This window comes from Meles meles, chromosome 6 (genome assembly GCF_922984935.1).
Source record: "Meles meles chromosome 6, mMelMel3.1 paternal haplotype, whole genome shotgun sequence".
Classification (NCBI taxonomy): Eukaryota; Metazoa; Chordata; class Mammalia; order Carnivora; family Mustelidae; genus Meles; species Meles meles.
Genome location: NC_060071.1, coordinates 57,118,316 through 57,140,643, shown reverse-complemented (window position 1 = coordinate 57,140,643; position 22,328 = coordinate 57,118,316). Strand labels below are relative to the sequence as shown.

Genomic DNA, 22,328 nt, shown 5'->3' with positions numbered 1-22,328 from the left:
CGCCGGAAGCGGGCTTGCGGAGTAAGACCAAGAAATAGCGGCCGTCAGTGGACCTGGGCCTGGGACCCGCTTTAGAGTAAGGAGTTTCAAAGGTTTGGTAGGAGGCCGTTGCCATGACGGCCCAGGGGAGCCTGGTGGCCAACCGAGGCCGGCGCTTCAAGTGGGCCATTGAGCTGAGCGGGCCTGGAGGAGGCAGCAGGTGAGGAGCCCGGGCGAAGCTCGGTAACAGAGCTTTTACCCCAGAACTGCCGCAGAGGAATAAAACCTGACCCCTCAAGTACAACTCTCTGAAAATGATGGGTGGCATAAAGACGGCTCCCGGGGAGCCAGCGGCTTCTCCGTGGAGGTTTTTGTTGTTCAAAAGATGCTTATTTCATTATTCCCAATAGACAAAGTTCTGACGAACCCACGAGAGGGCTTGCTCTAATCTGGGCAGGTGTATCTGAGGGTCCTTATGCCTATGATTAGAACGGAATGTGGGATATGAAATGTGGGAGCCTGCAGCTTTAGTTTCTTCGTTTGGTTCTTTAGGAGCCGAAGTGACCGGGGCGGTGGCCAGGGAGACTCGCTGTACCCTGTGGGTTACTTGGACAAGCAAGTGCCTGATACCAGCGTGCAAGAGACAGACCGGATCCTGGTGGAGAAGGTACAGAGGTATAGATATCACAATAGTTTTTAGGCCAGTCCTGACCTACGCCTCCACCCTCCTCTCCCAGGCAGCATGTGAATCCTACTGTGGGACTCTTGCCCCTGATATTGGTAAACTGCTTGAGATTAATTTACAGTAGTAAAAGTGCTTAATAGTTGGAAAAATAAAAGATGCTTGAATATAGAAGAAAGTAGATTGAAAATTATCTATTGGTGCCAGTGCCTAACAGTTGAAGTCATCCTTTTTTTTTTTTTTTTTTTTTTAAGATTTTATTAACCATCTGAGCCACCCAGGAGCCCCTGAAGTCATCCTTTTACTCTAGTTCCCTTACCAGTGTGTCAGGATATTCTTTTGGCTTTATCTTCAAAACAGACTAAAATTTTTGCTGCTTATCTCTACTTCTTATCTTACCTATTGTTCTAGTCTGACACTAGCCACCCTCTCTTGCCACTTTCCCCTTTGTTCTTCATTCCACTCTAGTCGGAATGGTCTCCTTGCTGCTCCTTGAAAAGGTAGGCAGGCTTCCATCTCATACTTTTGTATATATTCTTTCCCTCTTCCTGGAATATTCTTCACCCAGATATCTGTGTGACTTGCTCTCTTATCTCCCTTAGGTCTCTCAAATATTACCTTCTTAGAGAAGCCTACTTATGGCACTCTCTATCCTGTTTTCCTACTTATCCTTTCCTACTAACTGCATTTCTCCATGTCATTCATACATATGATATAGTTATTACTTTCTTACACTTGTAAGGTCCAAGAGAGCAGAATTTGTCTCCCAAGTGCCCAGAACAGTGCCTGGCACTTTCTTTCCTCTTAGCCTTAATATTGTTAAATACTAAGTGATCTTCATTTCATGAAATGCAGTGATTTTTACATGAAAATCACAGCTGGTATCAGTCTTTTTCTTGAACAGTTTTATCATTTTTCATTGTGGTACAGCAAATTGTAATATGAACAATAACATGAAAGTATGATTAAAATGGCCTGATTTTGAAGGTAGGTTATTATACTTATGTTAGAACAGTTTTGTTTCATGGCAGGTTTGATCTTTAAATTCCCAGATAAATGATCTTTTATATAAGTGACACACCAGGGAACTGCTTACAAATATCACTTTTTCTTTTAACATGAATAAGCTGAAATGGATAGTGATATATTCTTCTAATATTGCTAGATTTACTTTGTTAATATTTTGTTTAGTAGGATTTTTGCATTTAGATTCAAGAGTGGTATCGATTTATAAACTTCCCTCATAATGTCCTTGTCAGGTTTTTGGTATTTATGGGGCCCCATATAATGAGTTGTAGAATGTTCATTTTTTATATAAGACTGGGTTTATTTTTTCCTTAAATGTTCAGAATTTGGGGCACCTGGGTGGCTCAGTGGGTTAAAGCCTCTGCCTTTAGCTCAGATCATGATCCCAGGATCCTGGGATCAAGCCCCGCATCAGGCTCTCTGCTCAGCAGGAAACCTGCTTCCCTTCCTCTCTCTCTGTGGGCCTCTCTGCCTACTTGTGATCTCTGTCTGTCAAATAAATAAATAAAATCTTAAAAAAAAAATGTTCAGAATTTGCCAAGAGAAACCATCTGGGCTTAATTATAGATTCAGTTTCTTAAACAGTTTTATGACTATTTAAATATTCAATTTACTATGCCATTAGATATTTCTTTTAGGAATTTATCCGTTTCCCCAAATTTATAAGATTTTATTTATTTGAGAGAGATAGATGATGATGAGCAGGGGGAGGGACAGAGGGAGAAGCAGGCTCCCCACTGAGCATGGAACCTAAGGTGGGACTGGATCCCAGGACCCTGGGATCATGACTTGAGCCAAAGGCAGATACTTAACCAACTGAACCCCCCAGGCGCTCATATGATCACTTTAATACACTGCAAGAATATAGAATTTTCCCTCTTTCATTCTGTTGCACAGTTCTCTTCTTTTTCCTTCATCTGGTTCACCAGTATTGATGTTATTAATCTTTAAAAGAAAGCACCTTTAGCCTTGTTGATTTAAAGAAAAATTGGGGCACCTGGGTGGCTCAGTGGGTTAAGCCGCTGCCTTCGGCTCAGGTCATGATCTCAGGGTCCTGGGATCGAGTCCCGCATGGGGCTCTCTGCTCAGCAGGGAGCCTGCTTCCCTCTCTCTCTCTCTGCCTGCCTCTCTGTCTACTTGTGATCTCTCTCTGTCAAATAAATAAATAAAATATAAAGAAAAATTAATTTTTCTCATTTTTCCTTTTCATTTCCTTGAATTTAATGTGTTCCTTTTTCTAACTTGAATAGATGCTGAGAATGACATGGATGGAGCTAAAGGGTATAAAGCTAAGTAAATTAAGTCAGTCAGAGAAAGACAAATACCATATGATTTCATTCATACATGAAATTTAAGAAACAAATGAGCAAAGAGGGAAGAAAAGGAGAGAGAGGGCCAAACCAAGAAACAGACTGTTAACTATAGAGAACAAACTGATGGTTACCAGAGGGGAGGTGGGTCGGGGGATGGATAAAAGAGGTGATGAGCACTAAGCATTGTATGGAAGTGTTGAGTCATTTTATTGTACACATGAAACCAATATTACACTGCATGTTAAATGGAATTTTAAACTTACAAAAATTGCAAAAAGGAAGAGATAGACACTTTTAGTCTTCTAAATATGTATTTATTATAAAATTTTCAGTGCTCTGTGTTCCACAAATGTTAATATGTGGCTTTTTGTTATCAGTTAACAGTATTTCTGATTTCCATTGTAATTTATTTATGGATTATTTAGAATACATTTGTTAATTCAATGTGTAGGGAATTTTCAGTTTTCTTTTTGTTACTGATTTTAGCTTAATTGCATAATAAAAGAACATGCTTTGTATAATTTGGGTTCTTTGCGTTGACACTTTCTTCAAGGGTCAGCAAGTGGTCAGCTTTTGTAAATGTCCCATGTGTATTTGAAAAGAATGTGAATTCTCCAAATGCAGTGTTCTGTTTATGTCAGTTAAATTTGTTAATAATGTCATTTAGATCTTAATATCATTTGTCAGCTTGTTCTTTTTTTTTTTTTTTTTAAGATTTTATTTATTTATTTGACAGAGAGAGAGATCACAAGTAGGCAGAGAGTGAGGGGGAAGCAGGCTCCCCGCTGAGCAGAGAGCCAGAGGCGGGGCTCGATCCCAGGACCCTGAGATCATGACCTGAGGTAGAGGCAGAGGCTCAACCCACTGAGCCACCAGGCACCCCTCAGCTTGTTCTTTTATTGATTGAGGTGTGCTAATCTCCCACCCTGTGGATTTACCTATTCAGTTTTAGATGGGGCAAGGAGAGATGCAGAAGCATAAGAACAAAAGTAGGGAAGTCTTTTTTTTTTTTTTTTTTTTAAGCTAGATCATGGGGAAAAATGGCGTCTGAAAAACCAGTAGGAAAAAATATAACAAATGGTGAGGATGCCTTATTTTTAGAAGAACAAGCTTCCTGTGACAACATGGAGAAGGGCAGACAGAGGTGGTGGAACAGGAGTCAGCTCAGTCAGGAGCACAGAATTGGGAATTGTGTTTATTTGACTTTAACATCAATAAATGTGGGACTGAACAATCAGAGAAAGACAGTTATCTTATGATCTCTCTGATATGAGGAATTTGAGAGGCAGGGCGGGGGACTGATGGGGGGTAGAGAAGGAAAAAATGAAACAAGACAGGATCGGGAGGGAGACAAACCATAAAAGACTCTTAATCTCACGAAACAAACTGAGGGTTGTTTGGGGGGTGTGGGTTAGGGATAGGGTGACTGGGTTATGGACACTGGGGAGCGTATGTGTTATGGTAAGTGCTGTGAAATGTGTAAGCCTGATGATTCACAGACGTGTACCCCTGGGCAAATAATACATTATATGTTAATTAAAAAAATTTTTTTTAAATGCAGTACTGAAGATAGAGATCATAGGTTAAAATTGTGTTTTGTTTTAGCGCTGCTGGGACATCGCCTTGGGTCCCCTCAAGCAGATTCCAATGAACCTCTTCATCATGTACATGGCAGGCAATACTATCTCCATCTTCCCTACTATGATGGTGTGCATGATGGCTTGGCGGCCCATTCAGGCACTTATGGCCATTTCAGCCAGTAAGTATTCTTGATACAACAACCCTTTCTTAAATCTTAAGAATTAAAGACAAATTTTAGTGAAACCCATGAAAATCTTTCGTATTGCTTTTGGCTAGTTGCGGGGAGGAGGGTGTGCAGGGTGGTGACAGTAGAGGTGGTGGCATGGTGGAGGGAAATGGAGCTTATCATGTCTTTTTGTTCACTTTTAATGGTCCTATTTGCTCTTACTTTGGATCTCTATTATTTTAACATATGTCCTGTTTTTAAAAAGTTGTTTTGGTTTTGACACTTTTTATTACCCCAACAGCTTTCAAGATGCTAGAAAGTTCAAGCCAGAAGTTTCTTCAGGGTTTGGTGTATCTCATTGGAAACCTCATGGGTTTGGCATTGGCTGTTTATAAGTGCCAGTCAATGGGACTGTTGCCTACACATGCATCAGACTGGTTAGCCTTCATTGAGCCCCCTGAGGTAAGGCAAAGGAGAAGTTAAATTTTGGGCAGTTGTAATGTAAATAGCAGACCCATCTGATGATGGGGGGTTTGAGTTGGTACTAGAGCTTATTTCCTAAGAAATAAGATCCCTTGGGAGTTTGGAAGTTGTTAATTTTTTAAGGATAAGGCTAAATAGAGCCTGTGATTAAATAAAGTACTTGGTTCTATAAGTTAGTTCAACACCAATTCACCAATCACCTGTTTACCTTTTCTTGTTTCAGAGGATGGAGTTCAGTGGTGGAGGACTGCTTCTGTGAAGAGGAGAAGGAAGCCCCTGGTGCCTGTGTATCGGGATCTCATTTACAACCTTCTTTTTGTGCCCAGTGGCTCCTTCTCAGCATACTAACTCTTAACGTTATCACTCATGCTGAAAGGAGCCCAAAGCTCTCTTTACTCTATGGTGAGGAGACGAATCCCGGAAAGAATATATGTATCACTCCAAACACAAAGAAACTATACCACAACAACCCTTGACTGAAAATAATGTAGAAAACTTTATTTATGTTTCCAGTACAGAGCAAAACAACAAAACTGTAACTATGTAAACAAAAGAATGGTTGCTGCTAAATCAAGAACCACAGCAGCATCTCCTTTCAATAAATTAAATGGTTGAGAACAATGCTTTAAAAAAAGTTGCACAGGTTTCCCTTAAATCTATTTTCCTTAATATTTCACTTCTATTTAACACAAGCTGGGACGTAGAAATTCTGTTGGGAGACACTTGTGGAAGATGTGAGAAACTAATGCTGGATTCAGATTATACATGATGAAAAGAAAAACAAACCAGACAAAAAGAGCACATAAATATGCTTACAGTGTAATTGCTACTTTAATATCCACAAAAAGGGGTTTTTAACACATTTAGGGGGAGTGAGGATTGGTGGGCTAGTTGGGGCCACAGAATCTGAGGCAAAGGAAGATACAAGGTAGTGATCTTTCCCCTGCCAAGAGAAACCGGACACCTGTTGAGCTGCAATTCAAACTTCAGCTTTTAAGATAGCTTCAGAAGGCAGAGGGCCAGCAACTGGAGGATGGATAGCTATAACCTGCCCTGGTAAATTTTAGCTAAGACTTAAAAGCCGGATCTTATTCAAAAGGCAGGAAGAGGTCTTTCCTTTCTCTTCCTTCTTGAAACACAAAAGCCCCTTCCCCTAAGGTGCATTCTCTCTTATCAAGGTTTCGGTATTGCTTTATTTGCAGTGATTAGAAGAGACAAGACACTTTGCAGACAAACAACATAAGCAACACACGGACATGAAATGCTCTAGACAGAGATGAGTTTAAATCTGGCCTAATAACCATTTTCCTATGTAATGATGATTTTATGTTTTAGGGGCTGAAGTAGTGGCTGTATTAATAGCCACTAACTTTAAAAGATTCTTAGCTCCAACCACAAAAAGCTCTTCTAAAACCAACCTTGTTTTCTGCTCATGTTTTTTCTGTCTGGAAAAAAAAAATACGTATCAACCTCTTTGGCCAGAGGATGTGTGTAAATGTAGAGGAATTCCTGGGCAGGCTTACCTTTAAAGCATGGGGGCTTCAATATCTTGGATCCTAGAGAACCTGTTCCACTACTGTGGACTGAACTAAACTATAGAGTATTACAGTGGAAACTGTAAACAACGCTTCTACCCTCTGCAGGAAGGAGCAGGAAAAAATACTTAAGAAAAGATTGTGTTTGCTTTGCTACCCCGACCGAGTCTTGAGGTTGAAAAAAGAGCAAAGGGAACAAAATACTCAATTTCTTAAGCCATACTGAAGAGTTTTCTGTCCATTAGAGTCAAATGAATAATCTGCTGGTACCTAGGTTTGCTTGCTCCATATTCTGTTGGGTGATCAAAAAAGAGTGGCACTATTTACCATTAATAAAAGTGATTCAAAAGCAGTCATGAATACAGGCAAAATAGTTTTTCTAAATACTTATCCTATAAAAGAACATTTCACATATATTTGCAATAACCACTCAAGGTAGTTTCCCTATGCTTGGAAGCTAGGTGTTTAATTAAATTAAAATGACCAATAATGTTTTATGAAGAGCAAATAAAAAGCTAAGCTTGTACAAGTGCTTCCTTGACACGGAGAGCTTTCTGAAAACAACTGGAATAGCAGAGGACTGTTGGCTTGGATCATCTTAGTTCAGAGCCAAGTTCCTGCAGTCACAATGAAGAATGAAATCGGTAAAAGAAAAATGCTCATACTCTGGGCATTTAGGTGAGTTGAGTGCCTCAAGTCTTTGCTATGGCTTTGGAAATGAGTCCATAGGTTTCTGAGTTAAAAGTAAGTTTCTTGAACCAGGTTAATGCCAATTGTATGCCATTTTAGTGAAGCAGGTAGGGAGAGTAGCAGCAGCTCAATCTTTGGCACTATGGAAGGAGTATGGCTCTAGAACTTTGAATTCCATTGCTGGGTTCCCCCTTTTAAAAGAGTCCAAAGCTTTTAGAGAAGGATTTTAGCCAGTCTTCCTAGTTTATTCCTATGATTTTGGACCTGTGTCTACTAACCCGGAGGGCACAAAAGAAAGGAGAAACTACTCGTCAATGTGTATCATCATCTAGATTTTTTAGATAACAGTTTGTTTTGACCATGTCACACAGGTAACCACAGATTGTTTCAGCAGATCTTAATTTGGAGTTACCTTAATTTAGCCATTTGAAAAGAACCGGAAAGAAATTCTTTTTCCTCTTTTCCTCCACTTTTAAAAAAACAACTTCCAGGATAACAATGCCTGTATTACCATCTTAACCGCAGAATGGGTTTTGAGAACCAGATGACATATAAACCGACACGGTATGTATACTTAAACCTGATATTCTAGGGGAATCTTGTTTTGGAGGAAGAAGCAGAGGCTGTAGCCATGTTTTAGTTTTTGTATAGTACCCTAATATAGAAGAGAGTCCTGGAGAGCAGTGGATACATTAAAGAAAATCAGCTAAAAAAGGTTTTCATCTTGGTTTGCCACAGGTTATCTCCACAAGGATGTTAGGTCCCCACATACTTGGTCACAAATTCTTTCGTATGATGAAGCTGTGTCTCTGGCTGTTACCCCCATGGTATCATCACTGAACCATGACTTCTGAGATTCCCCTTCCATGTTGGACATGTACTTTCCTTTTTGTCTTCTTGAATTTCTAGCATCCCTTTTGCCAATTCATTTTAATGATTTAACTTGTTAATTCTAATTTGCCTTCAACTAGTACAGACATGGCTTTTAGGACTTGACCAGTGTTCTGATATTGAGGAAGTAACTGCTTCTTCTGTAAGGACAGCAGATCATATGATAGCGAAGAGCAGAACTATGTGTACTTCTTTGCACAAGTACTTGAGGCTCAGCTTGTCAAGAGTTCAGTGTGATGTGTATAGAACCCGGACTTCTACTTGATGGGAGCAGTAGTAAAGAGCTGGTACTTCCATTGGAGAATGGAAGCCTTTTAGGAAAGGTGAGGCCAAGCAGAGTCTTCAGGAACAGATTATGAATAAATGGTGATCACTTCACTGCCACCACCTCGGACCAGGAGGACTCGCTCTAGTCCCTCGGTGAGCACTTCCAGGAACTCCATGTCTTCCGAATCGGTCAAGGAGATAAACAGGTGGGAGAAGATCCCACTTTATAACCTGACATTATGATAATCAGGGTTCATCTGACTGCAAAACTGCAAAATTAACATGCTTGTTTTGACAATTATATACTCAGAGTTGGAGATGTTTGAACTCTGGGTTCAATTTAACACTGACATAACCTAGGGATCTAATTCCTTTGCATATATAATCTAAGACCTTCATTTGTTAGATTTTTTTCTAAATGTTATTTTACAAATGGGGAAACGTAAAAGTAATGTATTTGTACCACATTAAAATAAGCCAAAAAAGAGGAAAAAGCCACAATAGGACAGCTTATAAGGGTGCTAGAGAGAACCCAAGTAATTTCTAAGTGAAGCAGCTCAAATCAGATTTTTCTGCCAGTGCTTTTTTTTCTTAATCTCTTTTTCTTAAAGGTACTGATGGGAATGGGCCAGTCTATACCATTGCATTTCTGAAGGGGTCCCATTAAAAAAAATCCTGCGATCAGGGTATGAGGAAAAACCCTTCTCTTTTTTTCCCCCTCAGTGGAGATTTCATTTAAACTGCTTCTCTCCTAACTACATCCATAAGAAAGGGGCTTTGCAAAATGGATGGAGCCTGAAAAGAAGAAAAGACCTGCTTATTGTATCTCTAGGACTGTTTCAGAAAGGGTTCTATATTGTGAATGTCAGAAGTCATTTTGCAAATTTACCACCTAAAAACTCTCTTTAGGGTTCAGAGAGAACATATATACCCTACTCCCCCAAAGAAGATCAATCTCACTGCTGTGTAGAACCCTTACCTAAGACTTTATAAACAGCTTTCCCTCCTTGAGACAGAAACACGGGCACAGACAATGACTTAAGGTTACCTAGTGGTCTCATCTAAGAAACGGGCTAAGACTTTCCCTACTGGTAGCTCCACTCTTGGAAAGGATACAGTTTTCATCACCTTCAGGATTTCGGGGTGGCCCAGGCATATTCAACAAAACCAGCTTCGCTTCATGGGACTTGTTAACTATAACCTCATTGAGTTTCACTGCTGTATGCATCCGTCTCACGTTGGAATGGTCCCTGGGTGGGTGAAAGGGAGAAACAGGTGGTTAAGGCAAAGAGATAGCTAGGCAAAACCAATTTTAAATACCTTGAGATACAGGGTTTTTTGCTCTGACTATGAATAATGAACAAATGATTTCCTTATACCCTGGTTTTTCTCATTCTACATTTGCTTGTTTTATGCCAGGAACACAGTATGGTGAGAAAGAAGGGTGGTTAGTTTATGCACAACGTTAACTCGTAGCTGATATGCACTGGCAAATAACAGAGAGATGGCTAGATATGGGGTGAAATGAAGAAGAGACTTCATCCTCTGTATCCAGGCAAAGTCACATGTGTGCCACTGACTAGGATACTGTGTTATGTGATAAGATTGTGAGTTGGAAAACTTACGGACGCATGTTAAGCAGGTCCTGGAATCCTTCCATCGACTTAGCTTTTTGTCCTCGGGATGCCATGTACTTGTCTTTTGTCCAAGTCATGTGCACCTTCTCCTGGTAGGTTTCTGTCTCTTCATCCTCATCAGAGCCAATGCTGGTCAATCGCAGCATTGAGTTCCGGTCCTTCACCAACTGTGCCTGAGGAGGGGCCACCACAGCTATGACCTCTATACCCAATTTCCTCTCATGCTTCAGCTTCAATTATTTTCAAACAATAATGTGGTTATAGTAGAAGAACTGATAAAGTGAGATGCAAAGAATGTGTCATTCTATGAGAATAATACAGTATCATCCCTCTCAGTGACAGACCAGGATTCAGTGAATGCAGGAAGGTCTCACCTCTCTGTCCCGCTCTGTTTTGGACAGTCGCATGTGCCGGAGCATCTGGGACCTTTGCTCCATCATCAGGGTGCGCTCATAAGTGTAAGCGGATATGTCACTGTCATGCTGCCATAGACAACGCAGAGAGTGGGCAACAAGCACAAAGGAGAAAGAAGAACTGAACCACTCACTTTCATTTCCATTTGCTAAATTAAGCCAGAGAAGTACCACAATATCAACCTAAGTTTCACCCCTATTTTGTTAAGTTACGGAACTATATAATATTATGGACTATCAGACCTAGAAGCGCTGACAGTCCTTTCCATAATCTAACCATTACATATATATTTCCTTGAGACAAAAGACAAACTCCAGTCTTTTTTTTAATACTGCCAGGTTATTTTAAAAAAGCTACATGTGATTTTAACATGCATAAATGAATTAAAATGTAATAAAACCATATTAAGCAGACAAGAATCTGGGAGAAACATAAAGGCTGTACAACAAACAAGAAAGCAAAAATTAAAAAAACCACCAAATACACAAAACATACATATTCTACTTATCTAGCTCAATGTATTAGGGCTCTGTCAGAACTAAGGGATTAATCTACATTTGCAGCTGAACAATTTCCCAAACCAGAAAAAGTTCTAGGAAGACAGAGTACGAAATGGGGGAAGGGTGGTCTGTCTGATCTCAAACTCAGCTTTCTCACCATCTCCACCACTTCCACCTCTGCCTCAATGCGTAAGTGGTAGAGGAAGGTAGCCAGGTCCTTCTTCATCTGAATACTGTTGTCTTCTAGTTGGGCTACTGTGAAGATCCGTATGCTACATTTTCGCCACACCTGAGAAAGTACCATACATACATGGCAAGTTAGATGCAAGATGGCCAAAAAAAAAAAAAAAAAAAAAAAGGAGTTATTCCTAAAACACAAGACATTTTTTTGCTTTGGACAACCTTCCTATAGTATCAGGGTATTTGTTTTTAGCCTCTAACTGGATATACTGTTGTATGAGAGCAAAAGCTTGATTAAGAAACACATTAAAAACAACTTTAATAAGTTCTTAATTTCCTAACAAGAAGAAAACTGGCAAAAGGGGATATAGAATACATTAGGAGGGTGCTGTATTCGGATAGCATATTGAGAGCCCCATGTAGACTCTAATAGTTACTATTTTAAAGTTCAGCTTAACTAGTCTTACCAAAGGATGAGCATACATATGTATAAGATACACAAACATCCAAACAGAGGTTTCCAGTATTTGAGAGACTTTGGTCTTTTTTTCTTTTAAATGGATGTGTTTTCACTTGTCAATGTTTCTCCAAGAGCTCATATGGAACTTTATTAATTTGCTGAATTTCACTTGGAGATAGGTATCAAATAGAAAAAAAAAAACTACTTCTCATACAGTTGGAAGTAGGATCATGGTAATGCTAAGAAAAATCCCCAACTCCTCTGATCCTAAGCCCCAACACTATAATCAAAGAGAAAGGGTCTGCCTAGTGAACCAGGACAGATATTAAGGGAGAAAGACTTTTTTTTTTTCCCAAAGGTATCTATCGTACCTTGTGCTGTTTGAGTAGGAAAGGTAATAACATGAGCATCCCCCCATCATGCACAATCCACCACACATCAATGTTGCCCTCAGAAAACTGCTCCACATTGCTGGGAAAGAAGGAGATGTTTTTAGCCACCAGCAGGGCCAGATGGGCAGCAGTTGTCACTCGAACTGTGCCTAGGGAGAAAACAGAATCAGGACAAACAGAGAAGACTCCTGATGCTTGCCTTGCTTCCTACCATGTCAGGAAAGCAAGGATAATGGTTTTTGGGTTGGTTGGCTTTTTTTTTTTTTTTTTTTAACATTTCTTTAAGCAAGGTGTTCTGTTTACATCGTGGGTTATACCTCATCAGGTAACAACAATCATTAAGAAAAATCTGAATAACTAACAGAATTAGATTCAGAACCATAATTTACATTACTAGATAAATTCTGATCACTACATTTGAATTCTGGAGATTTTGATGAAAGACAATCCTTCCAATTCCTGTGAGAATGTCAATGTGGCAGATCATAAATGAAAACTGGGCAATCTCAGAGAAAATTCCTAGCATGATACTTGACAGAGATAAACAATTCATGAACATAATATAAAGCTGGAGGGGGTGAGGAGAATAAGGCTATTATTGTTAGTAGTTATTTAGGTGCCCTTATAGGACTATGCTTCAGCAATGGCACAGTCTCTACTTTGGAGGCTATGGGGTGGGATTAAGGCAACAGAGGTTTGACTGTATTCCCTATTTGGGCCCTTTGGACAAAATGAAAAGTGTTCTGTACCAATAAAAGTCTTCCATGCTCGGGCATCTTCACTCTGGCGCCAACCATTAGGCCATCCCATCACCACTGTGTTGTGCTTCATGCCTCCAAGGCCACATGACTGGATGAGGTGGGAAATGCCCTCCCTCAGCTTGGCGGCCACCACCAGCTGGCAGAACCCTTTCACCTTCTCTGCCTCCATTAGATGCTTTATAGTCTGAAAAAGAGAACCTCAATGCTGAATTGCTTCACCCTTTCACACTCCCTAAGTGCTTACTACATATAGTGCTGGTTGACAACAAAGAGTGCCTCCGCCTTTTCCTCTGTAACATACCAAACAAATCAAGAACAGGGATCTTCATAAAACGAATATTCAATATTCTTTCTTAACTGACCAGGCGGAGTGTGAACATGACCTGCTTCCTTCCTCAATCACCCTGATGCCCTGACTCATACTATTAGAAACTCAATATGATGATTCAGTTTCACTTAAGAATTTTCTCAGGTATGTTTTTTCATTTCTCCTATTTCCATCTGTTTTGATATTTTAACGGTGATTACTGATGACCATTGTCTTTGCTTTGCTATTATGTTTGAGATAATATTTCATTTATTCTTACTCCACTCTCTTAGTGGAAAGACGAAGAGAATAATGGCGTAGAAGTAAGACAGGATTTTCCTGAAGGCAGAGATTAAGTCAGTGGTGTAGCAAGGGTAATAAGCAAGGTTTATTGATTTCCAATCCTGTGCTTTTTATTTATTTTTATCATCATTCCAGACTAATGTTTCTTCAAGCTTTTCTAGTTTTTAGGGTTTCAAAGTATTCCAAAATGAAATCCAGTAAAATTTTTGAAAGGTAATTATACATTTCTCTGAACAGCAGGGTTGGTTTTTTCATTAAAATAAGTATTAGAGTCAGGCGAACCATAAGAGACTATGGACTCTGAAAAACAACCTGAGGGTTTTGAAGGGTCAGGGGTGGGAGGTTGGGGGAACAGGTGGTGGGTAATAGGGAGGGCACGTTTTGCATGGAGCACTGGGTGTTGTGCAAAAACAATGAATACTGTTAAGCTGAAAAAATAATTAAAATAATAAACGTAAAAAAAAAATAAGTATTAGAGTCAAAATTGCTTTCTTCTTTAGGGAGAACTTACACTTGGCAAGTTAATCAAAAGTAAAGCAACCTTGGTCATGACACCAATGTAGGCTGGTAAGGAGAAAGGAAAGTTGTTCATGGTCCCTTGTCATCAGAATGAGCAGAACCATCTCCACAGTTCAAAGGATAGATTTATTTACATGACTTCTCTGAGGCCTGAGTCAATGTTTAGAGTATATTTGGAAACAGTGCTTAGCCCTGACAATCTTGAAAGTTTAGTAATGCTTTTTAAATGGAAAACATAAATTATTATCTTCTGGCTCATCTTATTAATTGGGAGACGATGACTGTTCAAAAATTAGCACTAAGAAGGAAACTCCCAGATCATGCAGGAAAGTGATTAACTTAGAAATATGACGTCTGACAACTTAACATCACAAAATCAAAAGCTAAATTCCACTAAGTCAATAAGCCTTGACTCTTACCTGCTCAGCAGCTAAAGCTTCCCCGTAGTTCTCCAGAAAGTTCCCCACAATGACAGAGCCCACAATAGTGAGACCCTTTCCTGCTTTAAGTTGTGAGGCAAAGGTGAGGAGGCGAGGATGCTTGACATGTAAGTCTTCATCTAATTTCAGCAATACAAGTAACTGAGGCCTGTAAAGAGGTTGGTGGGAGAATGGGAGGGAAAAAACACTTTGGGTTTGAAGAACAGAATGATAAATTCTACCCTTTAATTCAGGAGATCTAAATAAAACACGTAATTGGGAAGAAGGAAGAGATTAGAGGAAACAATAGGATGAGGTTGTAGTTTATTTGAATCCTCCCAGTATTATCACAAATTGATCATTCTGCAAGGAACAAAAAAAAAAAATGGCAGAAGTCTAGATCAGATACCCCATGAAGCAAAGAGAATAAAGTATGAAGGATTGTATCATTCAAAACAGGTCCTTTATACCAATTCTTTGAGCCACCTGAATTCCTTATCCTATAATCACTGAAGCACACAGTTCTGTGTGTTAACTATGTGCTAAACACCATACCAATAAGCTCTATTGATTTCTTTACCTCCAGTTTTTAGTGTGTGGTGGTCCTTCTTCCAGCCGGAGCAAAGCAAACCGGGCTGCACTGAGGGACAGCCCACGGATTCCATCACCCCACTCTTTCTCCGCTCTGGGAGAAAAAAGAGAAAAAAGCAGAAACAAGTATCAACTATAGCAAGTACAATTTCAAAACACGGGTTTTTTTTTCCTTTCTTAAACTAACATATGCATACAGTAGAAAATTAAAACTCATAATTATATAATGCTCTTAACATAATGAACCCACAAAAAGCAGATCCATATTGCCCTTCAGCAATGGACCACACTGTACAATAAACAATTCAAAACAAAGGCTGGAAGGGTCACTTGCTCATCCTTCTATGTAACTGTTCAAAAGCAATGATGTAAAATAGCAATTTGGAGAAGGAAATTACAACAGACCCAAAGATTAATTTAATTTTGAAAATAATGGGGAGAAAGCAAAATTCAATGTAATCTTCTGAACCAGTGTTATTCATTCCTAATTTTTGTAAGTTTTTTCTGTAGTCTTAGTTGCTACGAAGTTACTCAGTATTAATTTCTTTTTCATTTCAGAGATTATACCTTAACTGAAGAGAGAAGCAAAAATATTTGTGTTATACTTTAATATCATTAGTTTGACATGTCCTTTTAGCAACTTTTTTTACTGATCTGTTCATACTTTCTCAATGGGTTCCCCTTATTGATTCTGTAGTTTGTGTCTGTAAGATGGCTAAAAGAATTGGGGTTATAGAGTTTAGTTGCAATTGAATGAGGCTGTCTGGATCCTTAATACAATTTTCATTGAGCTGGTTCTACCAAGCTAGTCCATTTTGATACCTGTAGCAGTAATCAAAGTCAAATCCACAAACTCACCCTTGGTACTCGATGTACTTGTAGATCATACCAGCTATTACCATAGCTACAATGGCATAATACCAGGAAGAAATGAACATCAGAGCCAGACAGATACTCATTCCCATGAAAGAGAGGGCCCTAGAAAATTAACCAAAACACAAACAAGAAAGTGTTTTTCTAAGCAGCTAAAAAAGAAGCCTGTGCTAGAGGTGCTTCTCAAACTGGTGAAGGATTACTATCTTTTTAATTTCAATATACTGCAGAATGAACTTCTATAAAACGCAATAAAAATGAGTTATTGGAAAAATTACTATATGCCCGGATGCTGTGAGAATGTCAAATTGCTATAAAAGTTTCAAAATGATTTTTCTCAATTTTTACAGTTGTCTTATCATGGACTGCGATAGTCAGCAAATCTGCACCGAGGCCTGAACCATCCTTTTTGCTGATGTTTCCCACTGCTGGAAAAACATATAAATGAACAGGTTGTAATGGAAGTTATCTGTCGGTGTGAGGATAATAAATACCTACTTAGTAAAGCAAGAATGGGGTACATCGAGTTATTAACATGATCTTTTTTTTTTAAGATTTTATTCATTTATTTGACAGACAGAGATCACAAGTAGGCAGAGAGGCAGGCAGAGAGAGAGAGGAATGGAAGCAGACTCCCTGCTATGCAAAGAGCCTAATGCGGGGCTCAATCCCAGGACCCCGGGATCATGACCTGAGCCACGAAGGCAGAGGCTTTAACCCACTGAGCCACCCAGGTGCCCCTGAACATGGTCTTTTAAAAAGTATTTTATGTAAATATTGCTTAAAACCTTATGAACATTCCTTAGCATCATGCAGATCCCACTGAAGGAAATCTGCCATTAGTTTTCTTACTTTGCAAAGAGAAACTTGGCAGAGGGGTGCCTAAGTAGGTTGTGGTTTAAGTGTCCAACTCTTGATTTTGGCTCAAGTCATGCACTCAGGGTCCTGGGATCGAGCTATGCAGTGGGCTCAGAGCTGAGTGTGGAGTTTGCTTAAGATTCTCTTTCTTGGGGTGCACAGGTGGCTCAATCGGTTAAGTGTCTAGCTTTAGCTCAGGTCCTGATCTCAGGGTCCTGGGATTGAGCCCCACATCGGGTTCCCTGCTCACCGGGAAGCCTGTTTCCCCCTCTCTCTCTCCCAATCCCCCTGCTTGTGCTCTCTTGCTCTGTCAAATCAATAAATAAAAAGTCTCTCTCTCCCTTTGCCCCCCCCCCCACATGTGGTGGCTCTCTCTCTCACTGTCTCCCTCTAAAAAAAAGGAGAGAGAGAAACTTGGCAGAGAATGATGAAATGCCTGTTTTGATCAAATAGATTAATAGACAATAGACAATCTTGCTTACTGAAGTTCTTCTGTGTCCAGAATGAACTTCTTAGCTCTATGATGAATGAAAGAGTGGACAGGAGAGCTGTTAATATGGAGAAAATTATCTCTAATAAAAACATAGGAGAAGGATAAAGGGAAAAGCTAACAAAGCAAAACAGTAACACAACAAAGTTCATAGTGAACATTCAATTAAGGTTAAAGCTAGAAAGAGGATTAGAGGTGATAATATCAGTCAGGATTTAAATTTTTGCCACATAAAGGTCACACTAGTGCCTACTACTGGTGAGTGAAGTCAGGAAAGGGTCAAGGAGGAAAGTAGCACAGAGGAATGTAGCAACAGGTGCTACAGGTGCAACAGGACATATTAAAGAACCTTTAGCTATGACAGGAAGGAAATGAGGAGGAGATGGGATGGCAGCTAAAAGCGTGATGACTCCCTTAGTGGTGGAGATATGAAGGCAGCAGCTGTAGCAATGTTTCAGTGTGAGCTTCACTATGTAGCAGGATGATAAAATTAAATTTGATATACTTATGGTTTTGTTAAAAGCTACAAAGCTAGGGAATAGTAGAGCTGATGCTGAGCTAAGCTCATCTGACTCCACAGCTCATACTCTTACCTGCTAAATGAACCTCATAAGGAAAAGAGTTCGAGAATGAAAACTGATGAGAAAATGAGAATAAAGACAGAAAGGGGTGAAGTCCAGTGCTTAGCTAAGAGGGAAATGGGAAAACAAATAATGCAAAGGGTAGGCTGGTTTAACCTGAAGAATGCAGCAGGCTGGAAGGAAATACATATTTCATAGTTTTGGTCTTTATTCTCAAGTAGGTGTTATAAAGTGACCAATGAAAAAACATGGTAATATGGTAGAAATTCAGGTGATCACGGAAGCTGAATCAGGCAGTACAGGATGGCTGGCCAAGAAAAATTTTATAAACCAACCCAGAATCTCCTACTTTCCTAGTTCATGACAGGTTCTCTCAAACGTGGGGAAGAAAAAGAACAGACTTACCAGTGGTAGTAGCGGAACCGGGGTCTCCAGTTAGGTGTCCGAAGTAATGTTTGCAATGCACATGCCAAATTCACAAAGAGGTAACACATAAGGAAAAACCTGGCAGAATAAAAATAGTAAAAGGCGTGATTATTATGGTAAAATGATTCTCCAAGGGTTATTGTAAATACAGACCTTTGTTGTATTTAAGCCTCTGTTCTAGCCCACTATAGCCTTTGATTAAGACTAGCATGTAGAGAAATTTATCTTCTCCCCACGAACGTGGTGCTCATTTTTCTGCGTTCTCTCACGTGAAAGACACAACCACTCTTTACCCAGTTGTTCTTGGGATAATCCAAGTTTCCTCTTTGTTACTCATCCTTGTTCCAAATTAACTCATCAAGTCCTATGGATTCTACCTATTTATACATTTTAAAACCTTTCCCCTCCCTTCCATCTCTACTGCTATCACCTTAGTTCAGGATCTCATTTCTTCCTTGCTGGATTAAATAAGCTTACGGGTGGCATTCCCAGCTCAATTTCAGCCTCCTTCTCACTTGTCTTTTATACCAAACTGATCACTCTAAAACATAAACATGATCTCAAAGGATCACTCACAACCTCCAGGTAAAAGTTCCAGGTCTTTTGTGACCTGGCTCTACCTGCTTCTCTGCTCAGCTACCCTGAACAGTCACACTCCATTCTATCCAAGCCAAACTACTTCAAATTCTCAGATGTGCTACGCGGTTTCATTCCCAATTCCTTTACACACATTCCGCGTTTGGAATATCTCACTCTTTTGTTTCTTAGTAAATAACCAGTCCTCTTTCAAGATGCAAGTGTCTCCTTCCCTAGAAAACCTTTCTTGAGTCTCAGTCCCTTTTGAGCTCTTACAGCAGTGTTCACCTTTACCATAGTTCTCATCCCACTACACAGGATTACTGGTCTCTCTTTCATCAGTTCCTTAGGGTTCTGTCATTCATTTTTGTATTCCTAGCATGCTGCCCAGTGCCAGGCAGGTATTAAGTCATTACTAAGTCGCAGCTGAAGGATCAAAGCTAACAGCAGCGGTAAAAGCTACAACCAGCTGAGAATGAATAAGAAATGAAGGCAAAGAACTTTTGAAGTTATACAGGTAGGAAGAAACCATGATGATTTATAAAAATTAGCCTTGAAATGTCTTAGGAATATATATTATTTAGGTGAAGTTACACCTGTACTTGGCTCACTCTTTTATCACTACTGTTATATGCCTAATGGAAATCAACATGTACTACACATCATATAAGCAAGAAAAAAACGGAGAGAAGAACTGGCTCTTACATAGAAAGAATTGGGGCCACAAGATCCAGGGAGGCGATAAGAATCCCCAGCTCTGCAATGGCAGCAGTTAGAAGTAAAGCCCAGGTAGGTTCCCCGTTGGCTTTGCTGTGACCAAAAACCTGTATAGAGAAGGGAAATATCAGACACAGGTGTGTGGGGAATGTCTGAGTCAATGTTCCCTGATTCCTCTATGCTACAGTTTCAGATATATGAAGGATAATAGTGTTAACAACTGTGGTATCTTTTAAATAACTTTACCCTACTCACATATAAACTTAATCCCCCACAGTGACTTAGAAGGTTTTGTACTAAAAACCCACGTCTTCACATTGTATGATCTAGTAATTCCGAAGCCTATGAAGACCCACACAATTTCTCATAAAATCTGACAAAAAGGAAATAGGGTATGGGAAAGGGACACTCACCCTCAGAAAGGGTATGATGTTATCCTTGGCTATTGCCTGTAGCAGCCTTGGTGCACCTGTGAGACTCTGAAGTCCAGCCCCACACGTGGAGAAGAAGGAGCCAATAACAATCACCCATGGGGAAGGCCAAGATAAGGTACCCACCACCAGATTACCTTTCACAGCATCCCCAAACCTGCATAAGAAATGAGAGAATGGAAATTTATACTGAAAGACTAGAGAGACATTCATGTAATTTTTTTCTAATTTTTTAGAGAATTAAAATTGAGATAGACATAAGTATTAACAAATGTAAAGGTAGGCAGATTTGATTTATATTAAGAAAAAATAGACCCAGAAAATAAAGCTAAACTTCAACTATAGACCCAGAAAATAAAGCTAAACTTCAACTATAGCTTCCCCCGCAAAATATCAAAATATCTGTGCTCTTTGCAAAAAAAATTGGAAAAATACAAAAAATATAAAAACCAGGAAGAAATCCATAATCATAACATAACTGGTAATATTTAGTATATCTGCACATTTGAATCTGTTTACTGCTTTTAAAAATACAGATGAGATCACAGTACACCTTTAATTTCATATTTTTAACTTACATTTTCCTATGTCATGAAAAACTTTTCAGGAATAAAAATTTTAGTGGTTTTAACAATATTGCATCATAATTTACATAATCCATTTCTCTAGTGTTGATTTTACACTATGGAAAATACTGTGATTAACATCTTTATGCACATATCTACATTCACACATCTCAGATTTTTTCCCTTATGGCAGATTCCTAAGAGGGAATAACTGCAGTAAAAGGGATCAATATCTAAAATATTTCAAAATCACTACCAAAATGGTAGTGATTTCCAGAAAGGTTATAATACATTTTATTTCCACTGGAAGTATATGAAGGTTTAAGTCTTATAGTACATACCTATTTCACACCAGCCTCGAGTATTAAAATTTTAAAAGTCAGTGCTAATTTGATAGGTTCATGTGATCTCATTTTTAAAAAATTATTTATGGTTTTAACCATCTTTTATTAAGTATGACACACAAAAAGTAATGTACAAAAAAATGTACACTTCAATAATTTTCACAAAACATTCATGCAGCTACTATCTAGTCAAGGAACAGAACACTGCCAGCACCAAAAGCTGCTCTTATGCCCACTGGCCAACACTAGCCCTTTTGTCCCCCTCACCACTGTCCTTTTAATACTATGTCATTTTACCTGTTTTTAAATTTTCAATAAATGAAATAAGGTATATGTCTTTTGTTTCTTTCACTCAACATTGTGAAATTCATCCTATTTTCTTTGTATATAGCTGTGGTTCATTTATTTTTCATTGCTCTATGGTTTTCCACTCCTTTTCCATTATGAACACATAATTTATCCATTCTACTACTGATGAACATTTTAACTATTTCCAGATTTTGACTATTAATGATAATAGTGCTGCAAGAATTCTTATCCATGATTCTTTTTTTTTAAAGAGATATTTATTTATTTATTTATTTATTTATTTATTTATTTATCAGAGAGAGAGAGAGAGAGAGAACAAGTAAACAGAGTGACAGGCAGACAGAGGGAGAAGCAGACTCTCCGCTGAGCAAGGAGCCGGATGTGGGTCTTGATCCCAGGACCCTGGGATCATGACCCGAGCTGAAGGCAGCGACTTAAGCAACTGAGCCATCCCCTTATCCATGATTCTTAATGTACCTGTGCATGCATTTCTTCTTGGTCATAAGGTATGTGTATATTCAACTTTAGAAGATAATGACCAACAGTTTTTGTTTTTTTTTTTTTAAGATTTTATTTATTTATTTAACAGAGACACAGCGAGAAAGGGAACACAAGCAAAGGGAGTGACAGAGGGAGAAACAGGCTAAGGAGGGAGCCCCACGTGGGGCTGGATGCCAGGACCCTGGGATCATGACCTGAGCTGAAGGCAGTGGCTTAACCAACCGAGCCACCCAGGCACCCCGATAATGACCAACAGTTTTTCAAAGGGATATTCCAGCTTACATTTTCAGTACTTTTTATATTATGGAGTAATTTACCAAAGCTCATACACCCATGTATTTTCAGTGACAATAGTACAGGAATAGTAAACTGTGCTACTTATTCTTTTTTGTCAACAATATACATATACAGCATCTACTGGGATTTCTGTCCTAAAAGAACTCAACTGAGTCAGAAAGAGTGATATATGAAAAGCTACAATGTATATGGTATGTGCAATACTGTAGTGGCTGAATAAGAAGAGGTGTATGGTTATCTCTGCTGGTGAGTGTGAGAAAGCT

The 22,328-nt window shown here is 39.2% G+C and overlaps 2 protein-coding genes across 8 annotated transcripts in view; one reads left to right on the top strand and one right to left on the bottom strand.

Annotated features, from left to right (window-relative positions):
- On the top strand, positions 1–6,005 carry EMC4 (ER membrane protein complex subunit 4). 3 transcript variants are annotated; one of them, XM_046007958.1, is made up of 5 exons: positions 3–199; positions 532–646; positions 4,606–4,759; positions 5,049–5,209; positions 5,454–6,005. In XM_046007958.1, the coding sequence occupies exons 1-5, from the start codon at positions 114–116 to the stop codon at positions 5,487–5,489; spliced, it is 552 nt and encodes a 183-aa protein (XP_045863914.1). In that variant the 5' UTR covers positions 3–113; the 3' UTR covers positions 5,490–6,005. The 3 variants fall into 3 exon arrangements, with proteins under 3 accessions (XP_045863916.1, XP_045863914.1, XP_045863915.1); XM_046007960.1 differs by lacking the exon at positions 5,049–5,209 and having other exon boundaries at positions 1–199; XM_046007959.1 differs by lacking the exon at positions 3–199 and having other exon boundaries at positions 532–654.
- Positions 6,006–6,574: 569 nt separating this feature from the next.
- SLC12A6 (solute carrier family 12 member 6) overlaps positions 6,575–22,328 on the bottom strand; it is a 101,903-nt gene continuing 86,149 nt past the window's right edge. For 4 of the 5 annotated variants that reach the window (XM_046007954.1, XM_046007955.1, XM_046007956.1 and 1 more), the window contains 13 exons: positions 20,031–20,205; positions 19,606–19,724; positions 18,304–18,402; positions 15,955–16,074; positions 15,086–15,190; positions 14,506–14,674; positions 12,946–13,141; positions 12,176–12,345; positions 11,322–11,453; positions 10,625–10,732; positions 10,239–10,423; positions 9,730–9,863; positions 6,575–8,791 (listed from right to left, as the gene is read on the bottom strand). In XM_046007954.1, coding sequence (XP_045863910.1) covers positions 8,700–8,791; positions 9,730–9,863; positions 10,239–10,423; positions 10,625–10,732; positions 11,322–11,453; positions 12,176–12,345; positions 12,946–13,141; positions 14,506–14,674; positions 15,086–15,190; positions 15,955–16,074; positions 18,304–18,402; positions 19,606–19,724; positions 20,031–20,205 — 1,804 coding nt within the window. In that variant the 3' untranslated portion in view covers positions 6,575–8,699. Of the gene's footprint in view, positions 8,792–9,729; positions 9,864–10,238; positions 10,424–10,624; positions 10,733–11,321; positions 11,454–12,175; positions 12,346–12,945; positions 13,142–14,505; positions 14,675–15,085; positions 15,191–15,954; positions 16,075–18,303; positions 18,403–19,605; positions 19,725–20,030; positions 20,206–22,328 lie in introns of those variants that run through there. The other variant, XR_006818655.1, reaches the window with a different exon arrangement.